At 42.6% G+C, this 14,137-nt stretch overlaps 1 protein-coding gene across 1 annotated transcript in view; it reads right to left on the bottom strand.

The window, feature by feature from the left end:
* Positions 1-14,137, bottom strand: part of lrp1bb (low density lipoprotein receptor-related protein 1Bb) — a 259,062-nt gene that overhangs the window by 187,499 nt on the left and 57,426 nt on the right. Inside the window, exon 2 of the mRNA XM_026144138.2 lies at positions 3,488-3,607. Within this exon, the coding sequence (XP_025999923.2) occupies positions 3,488-3,607 (120 nt within the window). The remainder of the gene's footprint in view (positions 1-3,487; positions 3,608-14,137) is intronic.

Below are 14,137 nucleotides of genomic sequence, written 5' to 3'. Positions count from 1 at the left end.
ATAAACTACACAACTTCAAATATCCTCTGATTTTATTTTAACTTGGTAAACATCGTCCTATATTGCGGAGCTTGGTTATTGCAGTCTCTGCTGCCGCTTCAGAAGGCAGAGCACTTTCCAATCGTGTGTCTTTGTTTGTAAGGCAAAGCTGATCTAATCCGGATTCTATCAACGGATAATCCACTGTAATGAGCCACGCAAAATTCCTTAGATGAATATGCAAGGTCTTATTTCTGCAAGGTAAAGCAAACAAAAAGTGCCAGCACATAATTGATTGTCTTTTTAGAGCACAAGCCTCGGCCCATGGCCACAGAGTAGGAACTATGTTGTATCTGTCATATTTAAGCCTTTGTCACACAGGGATCACAGGTGGCAGAGCAGCCAATCACACAAGTTATCAAACGTCTGCTGGGAGCAGCCAGCGGGGCCCAGTGTGCCCGTTTTACATGAAGTAAAACTCATCAATGCTCACTGGGTTTTCAGTTTAAAATCTATTGTGATGTAAAACACTTTGAAAGTTTTGTTCTGTTTTGCTTATTAAATGGAGGAAGCAGGTACTGAGTGGGGCCTTACTCAGTGCTGGTGGTTGGGTTATAAACATGACACTTGTTGGCAGAAGGGCTGCCACGATTAGTCGAGTAGTCACGATTATGTCGACTGATTTAATAGTCGACGCGTCGTTTGCAGCTTTGTAAGATCCCAAAAGACGCAGGAATAAGTAGCAGGATTTAAGAGTGTAATAACGGACTGAAACAGAAGATGGCAGCACTGCATGTTCATGATGCCAGCTGCCGTTAAACCCCGAAGAAGAAGAAGCTGTATCATAGCTGTTTCTAGATTCAGGCCGCATCCTCTCGAGGCCACATTTGTAGGCCAATTACGTCACAGCGACGTGATGAAGGCTGTCCAAATTCAAAGACTCCTCCAAATGCGTCCTTGAAGGATGGGTCGGGAGTATCCTTCATGGCCCGACCTATCCCAGAATTCATAGCGCGGCCCAGCCAATTCCAGTTTCCAACAATGGCGGCAGCTAATTAGTTTTAATATTACTCTTATTGCTCTTTCTGGGTCACAAAATAAACGTTTAACATATTTTCAGGCGAGAATGTAGCTGTGTAGAGTTGATAGCAAGGAGCAGACGGCTGAGTTTATTAAACCGAAACAATCTGCAAATTTCATTAAAGGTTTATTAAACTATCATCTTGTCTTTATTTTTAGTTAGCACAGACCTGAAACACTTCCCGCTGTAAGCTAATGATAGTTTTATAAGAGCAGATGCTGCTGGTGCAATAAGCTGCACGTTTTACGTCCAGTGGATCCATGATCTGATTAGTCGACTATCAAAATAATCGTTTGTGGCAGCCCTAGCTGGCAGCTTGTTCAGTTTTGTTGATGTAAAATATTTTGTTCCCCATCTTGTCCAATCATATGTTGCATTGAATCGCGACAGAGGTATGATTACAGGCTCTTGTTCAGTAATGAAGGAGAGTCTCTCATTACCCACCATTCACTCACCAACTCCTGTCATGATCTTCCTTCCTCTAAGGGATGCATACGTCCAGTCCCGGTTATTTTCCAGACAATTGCACTCACAGCCCAACCACACACGGCTCGCTGGGCCTCGCCGGCCATCATCAACAACGAAAGCATCTTTCAAATCACGAGGCAAGCGAAGGAACGAAAAGAGCTAACGTATGTGGTGAGGGAAGGGAACATTAGTCTATAGTTTCTGTAGCAGTCAAAGCTTCATGCTGTCCTACACGACTGTTTTTGGAAATAATGGTGGTGATGTGTTTAGAAAAAGGCAATAAGCCGTGTCTGAGATATTAAAGGTTGACTTATATATGTAGCACAGAAAACCCCACAGCAATCCACTTTATCAACAAAGAGACAGCAGTAAATGTCATGCTATCTGCTTTTACTTTTTCTATCTTGAGAAAGACAACCCATCCTACGAGGTCCCGTCTGTACTTTCTGATCATGTCTAATGTCAGAGGGCTGTTGCTTTATCTCAGCATGCACAGAGGCAGGGGAGTTTCTGCAGCAGACCACATCTCTGTTGCGTACGCACTGTTGTACATTAGCGAGCACGCATACAGCTGTGAACATCTGCTAAGTGTAATTATTTAATTTAGACGTACGTAATCAGGTCCTTCATCTTCCTCTGCAACAAGCAGAGCAGCTACGAGAAGCCTACATGATACATGACCTCTTGCAGGCGAGGGCATAAATAATTGTTGCGCGCTGTGGACAATTTATGCACAGATGTCACTGCCAAAACTATAAAGTCCTAATTATGCCCGATAACTCACACTGATGAGGAACCTGGGCTGAATGTTAATAATTTAGTTGTGCTACCTTTTTCATCTGCGTTACAGTGACAGCGTCGCAATCATTTACAAAGACCCATCTATGTCACAGTACTGCGAACGTGCTGCTGCGTTTCTTTATTAAAGATAATATATGTTTGTAAATAACAATGCCCCAGAGATTATACATAAACCAATCAGATGTGAAAGATAAATGAAGGTTTGCACGACTGTGCTGGGATGGGAAAAGCTGATTCTTCATATCCGTCTGCATGCAGCACTTGCAATAATCCCACCAAGTAATTGCTTTGTGATCGCTGCAATGTTTTTGTTTTAAACTAGATCAGACACGTCTCCATTAGCTCTTGAAAACATCATATTCGAGATAAGTTCATTGGACTGTCACTTCTGTAAACAGAGGTAATAATAACACACTAAAGACGGTGAGTAATCACAGCAGTGCACCAAGCACTCGCATATCTGCAAGACAAATGAATGTCTACATGCATTATTTAACTGAATCTAAAGGGGACGAGCGTTTCTGGTGATGTGTCGCGTTCATTTAAAAAGTACTGGTCCCACAGAAGATATCTCCAACTATCCCACTGTTGTGTGCTGAGAGAATGGCATGATATATTAGGTAAGAATTAAGGTACCGTGGACACGTCACCAGTTTATCACAGCCTAACACAGAAAAGCAAAACTCAGGCTCACACCTGTGTTCAGTGCTGCCACATCACATGCAGCAAGCAAGCCTGTTAGCTGCAGTAAGAGAGGAAATCGCAAAAGGCGCAGAAATCAAAATGAGTCAAAGTGTCAAATGTGACTGTAAATGCTGCATGCATACTTTCACAACCCGTAGCAGACATCCACAATCGGATTCACCTGGATTCAAATCATAGATTTAAATCACATATTTACATTTTTTTCCTTTCATGTATTTAAATTATGTTTTGTTTCTATAAGTTTCGTCAGAATCACCAAAGCTGCATGAAGGAGGAAACCACAGGAAACAAATAGAAACAACGTTACCTTTTTGGGTAAAACACAGATAATGTTGTGTGCTGTTAGTATGAGTCTGCAAATATGAAACTTTGTATCAAATGAGGAATTATGGCAGAATTTCATATGGCAGGTGTTTGTGCATCAGTAAGAAATGGATGGAATGAGAAACTTACACACGTGATCAGTTTCGTCGGACTCATCGGGGCAGTCGGGCTCGCCGTCACAAAGCCAGTCCTCGGGCACGCAGGTGTCGTGGTTGTGACAGTGAAATTCCCCTACGTCGCACAAGATGTCTGGATGGCGTGAGCAGAGGGGTGGAGAAGGAGACAGAAGAGATGCAGCATGAGGTGATGGTACTGAGCAAACGCATGCATGAGCGCATGTTTCAGCAGAAAACATGCGCTGGGCGTCAACACAACAGGAGTGAATGGAGACGACGTGACTTCTGTCACTTTCAATGCAAATGCTTGTGTGCAGAGGCGTTGTTGCACGCAGAATTATCATCGTCAATGCAGGAAGTCGAGAGAAACATAGAGTGTATGCACATCTTCGCTTACAATCAGCAGAGAGCTGTCCTTAAGTCAGCGGCATGTCGTCTGCAGGCCGCAGGTTTTTATCAGAACAGGAGGCCACACATTTCTGTACAGGAAAAAAAACTGGCGCTGCCCGGGCATTGTGGTTTTGACAGCTACTCTAACAAAGACGCGATGTCCTTCGTGACTTGGAAAACTATTCCAAAGCAACTCGGCGAGTTTGTTCTTATCTTTTTGCCTTCTCGGTACTGTGCGGAGTTCAGTGAAAGCCCAGTCAACTAAAAAGTCATCATAGCCTTTCAATACAGCGAGCATCTATCAAAGCGTTGACACGTTTCCTGCCGGTAGCTGTCACAGAATCAGTTCGATCATACTGCAGAATGACACCAGCTTTCGCTAAAGATTTGACACCACAATATGACCTGCCGTTACTTCCCCTCAGCACAGAGCGAAAGCTGCAATTTGTTTCGAAGCTTAACCCACGGACAATCAGACGGGCTCCAACTCCCTCCTGCTCGCTCGCTCCATCTTTTTCCCAGTGTGTTCCTAACCCATTAGTGGTGGGAGTGAAGCAAGTGTGGGATCAGGTCTGGAGCGTTTCAACAGTGGGAGTGATAATTCAACGCACTGCTGCCCCCGGCACCCTCCGGCAAATGCACCACCCAGGGACAAATCTGAAAAGGTCAAACATCTCATCCATTCCGCTCCTCGTATTCCCTCTGATGCAATATTTCAAATCTTACTATTTAAATCAAGGCCTTTGTTTTATATGCAAAGTGCTTTTCTCAATTTTTAAAGGGGAACATTTTTAAAATTACACATGAAAGCACTCGAAACCTTAAACAAAAATAATAATTAAGATTCAGGTAAACGGTAAGTCCAGGCAGCACATCGGCTTTATTTTGTCCTTCTGAGCTCAATATTTCTCAGCAGCACATAATTTCCACGTAAGCCGGTGTCACTGAGCTTCTCTCAACATCAAACAAATTACATATTAGAGTCTTGGACGAACCACAGTTACACACACTTCCTGGTTTCTTTGGCTTTTCTTTTCCTCACATTTTCAGATCATCAAACAATTTTAAAAATAGAGTAAAAAAAAACTCATGTAAATACAAAAAGTCGTTTTTAAATGACAGTTTCGTGTATTAAGGGAAGAAAGCAGCAGTGGTGCGCGATACTGCTTATTCTGGTATCGATCTGACACCAGTAAGTACGAGCCAGTATCACTGATATCGATACTTTTGTCATTGAATTGCTGAATCTCAAATCATTTTCATGACCTTGAGTGTTTTTATGATGATTCCTTTTTTATTACTAAATAGTTAAAACCCAGGACAAAGTTAGGACAAAGCTTATGGTTAAATAGAAAATGCTTTATTATCCACTGATGCTTTTAAAAATCAGCTGAAGCCATTTTCATACAGGCAAGTTTTTAATTTGTTGTTTTTATGTTGTATTTTACTGTTTTACATTGTTATTTGTTGTATTCCCATTCTTTTCATTTGGCATTTCGTGATTTTTATCTGTATATATATATATATACATTTTACTTACTTTTTTTTTTTTTTTAGAAAAATCTGAAATAAAATAAATAAATAAAAAGCAAACCAGTAAACAATTTAAAACAAACAAGTACTGTTGACAAACTATAATACAAAAATCAACAACAACAACTGGTGAAAATATAAATAATATCCAATATCCAGGTACAGTGTGCCTGCTCTGCGCTGACACGGGAGTGGCGAGTGCGGCGACCTGGCTGTTTGGACGCGTCATTGAATTGCTAAATCTAAAATCATTTTCATGACCTTAAGAGTTTTTATGATGTTTCCTTTTTGGAAACACCCTTCAGGACCTTTTGCACCTCCACAGTCCCACTGAGCTTCTGATGAATGTTACTAGCACACTCTTATCCATGCACGAGCCAGTGAGTCGCACTCTTTCTTGTAGTGAATCGAGGCCTGGTCTTAGAGTCCTGCTGTACTGCTCTACCAACCTGGAGCCGGTGCTCTGGCTCTCTGGTGTTAGCTTTCTGAGCTGTGCTCTTGTATTGACTCGTGCATACTCAGTCATGGAGAGCTGTTAGCCTCTTCATCCTGCAGCTGTAGGATGTCTGCCTTTGTGAGGATGACTAGTTCTTGTTCTGGGAAGTCGCTGTGTTCTGCTCTTAGGTCCACCAGTCACTTGGTGCTGGTGGTGCGTCACACCTCTTTCTCCCAGTTCTTCCAGCACTGCTCAGCTCTCGGTGGGCTACCCCTGTGCTATTCCTCTTCCCTACTATTCCCACCTGCACTCTGGATGGTTTGTAGAGCAGGTCGTTTGTTCCCTGCTCCTGTGACACATCTCTTAGGCCTAGTGGCCACGCTGCGGCTCCCAAGGCCCCCATTTATGACCTCAGTTAACCAATTAACTGACTAGTTTCTCAGATTTGGGCTTCCACTCTTCTTCTCCACTGGGAGCTTCCTCTACATGCATTCTTGATCTTATACACAACTGCTTATAGGATTATTTAACAGTGGCATGTATGAGCTCGTTGGCTTCAGTGCACTGGAAAAAGAAAAACACTATATAAAAGCTAAGTATTGCGACGACATTATTTACATGAAATAGTAAAGCATCAATAAGCACATGCTGGGATTGAGGTTGGCAGGGACACGCTCACTTTGCCGAAGTCTCTAAGAGGATGTCTCCTATGCCTTCAGAGCTGAATTGATTACTCCTAAAAAGCAGAGGGCTGGTGACAGAAGGGCCATTTCCTCAGCTAGTGATGGAAACCATGAAAGAAGCTGTCCCTGGACCTCAGAGCAACCCAGTTACCCACTGATGTTCTACCTCCTTTCATGCCACTTCATCTTCAAAGCTAAGGGGCCAAATATGAGCAAAGCAAATGACCTCTTATGTCAATTCATCTTTCCCCTCTGCTTTTCCAAACAGGCTCTCCTTGACAGGCTGCTCCGTCCCTGCAGCTGTTAGGGGACAACAGGGGGACGAACGCACGACTGAAGGAAAGTAACTGCTCCACTTTTCTTTTGTTCCTCTTCTATTCTGAAGATTGTTGTATTTTCATAAGAAGCTGGTGGCGTAACACACACACACATGCACGCACACACATGCATGCACGCACACACACATCACAGGAGTGATGACTGCAGGAGAACAAAATTGGAGCAAGAAGACATTTTGCAAAGGTGAGCTCCACCTTCTGCAGGTGAAGCACGCAGCCGTACGAGCTGCATTACCGCAGCAGTGGGAAACGCAACCCGGCACTCGGACGGCCACATTATTCCGAGCTTCATTCCCGACACCAGCAGCCGCACTGGCACAACACTGTGGCTCATTAAAGGCATTGAGCCTTTGAAATGTGCCAGATTTTCAGAGGAAGAAAGAGTTATTAAGAGGCAGGCAGACAGGGAAGATGGTTTGCAAACCTACCCAAGCAAGACCAGCCAGCAGTCTTTTGTAGTATGTACCCTGTATTGATCATTTTCTTTTCCTTTTTGTATGTAAGAATTCTGGAGTGTTGAGCCAATTATTCTGCCTGAAATGCTGTAGCATGAGCGCTCAGACATCACAACATGTTTCTTCACCCTGCATGTTGCAATAAGGCATCCGCTGTCCTGTTTGCTCTCTCCCATTAAATTCAGACGCACACAAGAGCTTAGGCCTCTATAAATCTTTCTAAACAATATTATACTCCAATGAGGTAAACTACAAACTGCTAAGACCTCCTAATCCCCTCAGTTGCATCAGACACACAGTTCAAAATATGGTACACTGGATAAGTCTTAAGCCAGAGGCCTGTTCAACCAAACCTGTGTTATAAAAGCAGCAGTGCAGCACGTGACTGCAAAAGGTGCATTTAACGCCAGCTTTGCTGCACAGCTGAAACAGAAAAAGCTGATCTGGGAATATTTATTAGTCAAGAGGCTGCTTCTTAAATAAGCTGCTCGCAGCTCATCCGACTTACTCTGTGCTACATTCAGCAGGATGCTGTGTGGGAATGTGACAGGACCAGAGGTGGCAGAGTAACAGGAGAACTACCTCAACCAAGTTTTACTCAAGTAAGAGTTAAAAAGCTACTTGAGTACTGATCATAACATCTGATTTAAGGTTTAAAATGAGACAATCAGGCAGAAATATAAAGTTTAGTGCAAATGTTGGTATTTGAACGACTGAAAAGAAAAAAAATACTACATATAAATAACATGATTATAAATAATAATGTAGGTAATAGGCAAATATACACATATTAGAACAGAGTAAAGTACTTCCAGTGACATATATGGTGTTACTTTACTTCTCTGACAGGCTCAGCAGATAGAAAAAGTCTCACTGTGACATAAACTGCAGGTTTGTGTCTCCATCTTTGGTTAAAACGTGTTTATTGTTCATTCACTGGATTTACTCACACTGAGTAAAGTAGCCAGAAGAGTAGTAGTAGAGTTACTTCCTAATAATTTTACTCAAGTAAAAGTATAGTCTATTGTCATTGCACAGTCATATATAGTACAATAGTACAATGAAATTGGAACCAGTAAAATTACTCCCAAAAGTAAATGTAATTAGTTACTTCCCCCCTCTGGACAGGACAGGGTAGTGCAATGGGCCCTTGCTATACCTAAGGTGGTCGAGGTCATCGAGCAGCCAGAGAGAAGCAAACATGTCAGTGACACGTGCAGATATGCTGGCGTGCACGAACATGAGCGTGTGGAAGATTCTGGTCAAACTCATCTGGAATAAGTACAAAGACCTGAGTGACTGTGACACCAAATCATGACGGCTCTCAGTCAGCAGCACACAGCCTGTGTGATATAAGAGCCACGTCTGCTTCCCAATGAGCCTTCATATCCGCAACTTCAAAAAAGCGATCAGCGTAACTGCTCTCGACAAACAGCAAAATCAGCACCGAGGAAAAAGAAACAGACAAAACATGTACACTCAAATTAGATCCATTTGGAGTTGGCGATACTGAATGAAGACTGAGATATTTCTGTGCTTTATGTTTTGTTTGGCTTATTTTTTAAAAATAGCAAATCTTTGGAGGGATAACAAAGTCAGGCTGGTTACCAGATAGCTACAGAAATATCATGAAATTTTAAAAAGGGGAAGAGTCAGTGAGCGCAAGAATATTGCATCTCATATCACCAAAAACTGAATGCCTGTCTGAGGAAGAAAAACACGACTCTTTTAGACTCATCTATACGAACAGTGGGGGACTATAAAGAGAAGCCTGAGCCTACGCAGTCGAGGCTCTGACCTGGAAACTGTATTCTCAGAAGGTCGATACGTCAGCACTTAACAAGCAGGTAGTGCTCTGTGGAGGGACGAGCCGTGAAATGGTGACAGGGTGAAGGTGAACGCACTGACACGGGTTTGATCCGCAGTGTGCTGAAGTCACAACCGGAAAAGGTCTCCTGAAGTTTGTGCCTGATGTGCTCAGAGTGCGCAGAGTTATAGAGTCCACAGACGCGCACATACATCAGCGATCTCAAACGTCTCACAGCGTCAGAGTCCACTTGGCATCCCGGCCGGCTGCAGGTCACATGCATTATGGATGAGTGCGGGGCTGTGAGCCAAACCAAGCAGGTTATTAAGCATAACAACAGTATAATGCGGTCTCTGCCTTAATCTTCATATCTTTAATCTGCCAAAAGATGCAAAGTAGTGCGATGCATCTCAATGACGCCTCGCACCTGCATAATGAATCTTTATTACAAGCGTATCTCTAGAAGTGACATACGCCATGTGCTATTTAGACTTAAATGCCATCCGCGTCAAATCTGATCAGCATATGAAGACGAGAGAGTGCCGTGACTCTGCTCGCCGATGAGCGATTGCAGAATGTCGCAGCACTCCTGGACGCACGCCCGCCCGTTTACGGGCACGTCCGATCCGCTGCCCTAAATCTCTTTTTCTCGACTCCAGAAGTTGTTTTTCTCAAGCCAGCTTTGTTTGAGACGGGAGAAAATGATAATGTACTAAGACAGATAAGCAATTATGTTTACAGAATCTGAGATACCACATAACTGTCTCCAGGAAACACCAGATTGTACCCGCGGCCATCCCCTGTGGCGATGCTGAGCAGCTCTGCATTCTCGACATGAAGCGGGTGAGAAATCAATGCTGTAGGCTTTGGGGCCTTCATTAGATACCGCCTGACCTTCACTACAGAGAGAGGTCACTTTTATTTTCGCAACAACAGCAGGGGCATGTCAACAAATTATTAAAAGGCAGCACCGTATGAAAAGTTTCAGGAGACAATGGTGGAATGGCCTCCTGCTCCTTGGCACAAATCCCTGCACCAGTAAACAATGAATGATTCATGAGAGCGATCTTAAGCTGGGTTCCTACCCTTTTATCCCACCGCCGAGGATGCATTTATGAAGAAATAACTATATTACAAGAATTATGTGAACAAGGCATGAATGATGTTGGTATCTGACACGTTATCTGATACGTTACAACTTCAATAACATTAAGAGCGCGCAAGGGAAATGAATCCCGATAACAATCATTACTGTTCACATTATCACAGTTATTAAAAGATTCACAACGTATTAAAACAGCTCTCAAAACATTCTGATTTCCTTTGTGGGGTTTTGATGAGTTTACTGTCTTATTGCACAAACATTTGCTAACAGTTGTACATATATTTATTAGTTTCAGATGTAGCCATTCTTGTATTTTGCTTCTTTACATTACTGTATTTTGCACAACTCTGTTGCTTGTGAAGCTCGCACACAAGAATTTCACTCACATGTGCTGTACCAGTGTACCTGCACATGTGATGTGACAATAAAAGTGATTTGATTTTGATTTGACAGTTAGGTGAAGTCAAAGTAACCGAATCCTCGCTAATGTTAAGGTGAGCGAGGTGATTTCTAGCTCTGATCTATCAGACTGTGACGGGTCTGTGCTGGTCTCGCCAACAACAATCAGGATGAATTCACCTGATGCTGAGTTACAGGGATTTATTGGTTTGATTTTGGGGGATTTCTTTTATTTCCTGAAATTCTCTCAAACCCATTTTATTGATTTATTTATTTAAGATGAGCATGTTAAAGCTTTTACTCGGGTTAGCCGCCGCTCCGTGCTTTCTCATGACAAGATGCAATGTCTTATAATTGCCTGTGAAGATTTTACAGTAAATGTCTCCAATTTGAACGAGAACCGAGCTCTTCACACCTGATCTGACTGAGGTGTCAGGTGAATGTGTAGCTCTTAATTGGATCAGATGTGCAGCCGTCTGCAGGATGTCTACAGCGCAAAACATGCAAGCTAAGTGGGTCTTGAGGACTGGGCTAATTAACAGTAGTGGAAAGGAAACGCTTAGCAGATGGATCAGCGTGGCACTGCACCCACATGACAGCCAGAAGTAATCTTTTGAAATTTAAGAGCTTAAAGGATTATTAATGTCGTTTTCTGTCACCCTGGCTCTTGTTTCATGAGCGGCGACCGCAGCAGTGGTCACAAAGTTACAAGAATCAGAGTTCCTGCGTAGCTCCGCTGCTTAATGACAAAGACGGGCAACTTAAAGCGTGATCAAAGTCCACGCTGACGACACAGAGACGCACGCCGCTGCTGTTACACACGTTTAAATAGCAACGTTACTGCTGTGACTGTCACTTTGATTCTTCTCTCACATTGCTAAAAGCCACCTTGTTTACCCTGCAGGCTGCCTTGTTGTCCTGACTGACAGCGTCTGACTCGCTGTGCTTGTTGGTACAATATGCATGTGTCAAAAACATATATATGAATTTAAATTCAAACATCAGAAACATCAGAAACATATAGTAGATATTTCCAGTATTTTGAGTGCACTTCACTCTACTGCAAGGAACTTATAAATAGGACTCTGTGACTCTACCTCGGAGACGATCCAATGATTTTCATCACCTGAGCTGACAGACTGTTGAAATCTGTGATGCCAGTCGAGAAACCGGAGCATTAAAAAATCCACATTGCTATCTGTAAATACAACTGCCTTATTGACATGAACAACCTTATTTTGCTAGAATAACATGTTTACTAGGGGTGCAACGATACACAAAATTCACGGTTCGGTACTTTGGTGTCACGGTTTGATATTTTTTCGATACAAAAAAAAATGTTCATGATTTTTTAATTTGTCATTTATTAAAATTATAAATATATATTTTAACTCAAAAGTACAGTTTTTAAATTTAATGTTGCTGAAACAACAAAGTAATAAATAATAAATCTATCTGATGGAGGAATCACTCATCTTTGGAAAAGAGAGTTTATTACAGAGAAATGGCTCTTTCAAAATAAAAGCTCTACTATCCGCTTCTTCTGGGCTATATTCTCAGCAGCATATTAAACATATCAGGTCCCCATAAGGAGAATCCTGTGCTAACGGCTGTCTAAATGACTCGGGTAAAGTTTGTAGCATGCTGCTTGTTGTTTTTGTCTGCTTCCACTTGTCTTTGCACTAGGATGCTGTCGGAGTAAATGTGCAGTCATATTCGTTGTGTTCCCACTAGTGCTGTCAGCGTTAATCTGAAATGACGTTAACGCCACAACACGGCAAATCTCCGTTAACGAGCTACCGCCGATAGCCCCGTGCGTGGGGCTGGACGGCGTCAACATGTTAACGAGCTAACTGCGCTAACGCACTAACTCCCACCCATGTAATTGAGCATTGCGTGGCACATCCAACATACTGTTTTACTTTAGTCCATGACTCGCTTACCTTCAGGGTCATACGTCACATGAAAACCAAAATAGTTCCAAAGACCAGATCTGAATGAGGGTGGGGGAGGTTCAGTTTGCCATGTTGCAACGAGCTTAGCTTCTGTCTTGCTAGCTTGCCCTGCGCTCAGTGGATCTGCGCTCGACAGTGCAGCCTAGGCGGAGTAGTCGAGCGCAGATCCACTGAGCGCTCAACACAGACAGCATCGTCAGAAGGAAAGTTGATAAAATAAATTACAAATGTTGTATTGCTCCATACATATGCCTACCGAACCGAAAGCACTGTATCGAACGGTTCAATATCGATACGAGTATTGTTGCACTCCTAATGTTTACATTACGATTAATAAATGCATTATTAGCACAATAAACTTTTTAATGAAAACATAGACACTGTTTCAGAAGCTCAGCTTAGTAAAACCTGCAAACTGCATGTCTAGAATCTGAATTCAGACCTCATATTTGACGTGTCAGCTGTGAATGAGCGCATCCACTTTACCCACAGGGTAACCTGTCAAACTAATGTTCTTGTTCTACACTATACATCGAGATCATCTCCACATGGAAGAGCTTTGTTGGCTTTTTCAGATGCAAATTAATTCCAAAGACCGTTGAAGAGGTGCTGATTTAAGCTGTTAGGTGTATTAACTCAGTGTGAGGCCAGATTTCCTTTAATTGTTTTTTACTGTGTAAACAATGCAGCAAACCTGCTGTTTGAGAATTTATCAGAAGAAGAAAAACTTTTTGCTTCTTAGTTTGTCCAAATTAAATCAGTAAGTGTGTGAGGATGGTGTGTGAGGATGAATAGCAGGGTAAGAAATGAAGATGAGCTTGGAGCTGTACAGTTTCAAGCTCTTAAAAATGGGCTGTAACCTACGTATGTGAATTTCATTTGCATGAGAATGTGTCATTATACCGCCAATAATAGAAAAGTACAACCCCCCAAAGCCGCTCCTCGCTTGGCCCCCTTTCTGTGCTCCATCCAAGGTCACCTAATCACTGTGTTCCTTCAAAGACCTCTATCTTAACCAGCTGCAGTGTGAGAGATTTATGCCCCACTCCATGTCATGATTACCAATCAGGTGGAGTAATAGCTGCTTAAGTAGACGGGGTTTTTGTCATCACTGAGGGGTGAAGTGCCAGTCAAGGTTTCCACCGCGAGGCTGTGGGCATGTCGGTGCCTTGGGTGTAGCCTCCGGATTAAACAGCATTATCAGAGTGGAGTGAAGCCGTTATGGTGAGGGATCACATCCTCCCGGCCTCCTCACGGTGCAAAGAGACGGCCGTTATTTAACAACTCCACACTCGACTTCAATTCAAAATCACCTCGTAAAAAAACAACACAAAAACAGTATGTTCGCATTCTTTATTTCAGCTATAGAGTTAGAAAAGATAAAACAATGAGTGACTGAATTAAGATTATATATATATATTTACAGTTTGATTCTCCTCTAACACTGGAGCGAGTCTAAATATGGCATTAATCCTGCTGTGGGCACACTGCTTACAGTCAAAGCATGTGAGATAAATGACTGACGGAGGGATTTTCTTAAAGACTGACGTCCCATCTGCTGT

This window comes from Astatotilapia calliptera, chromosome 16, assembly GCF_964374335.1.
Source record: "Astatotilapia calliptera chromosome 16, fAstCal68.1, whole genome shotgun sequence".
In the NCBI taxonomy this organism is placed as follows: domain Eukaryota; kingdom Metazoa; phylum Chordata; class Actinopteri; order Cichliformes; family Cichlidae; genus Astatotilapia; species Astatotilapia calliptera.
Note: the sequence above shows the minus strand (reverse complement) of the source record. Positions and strands in the feature narration are given on the sequence as shown.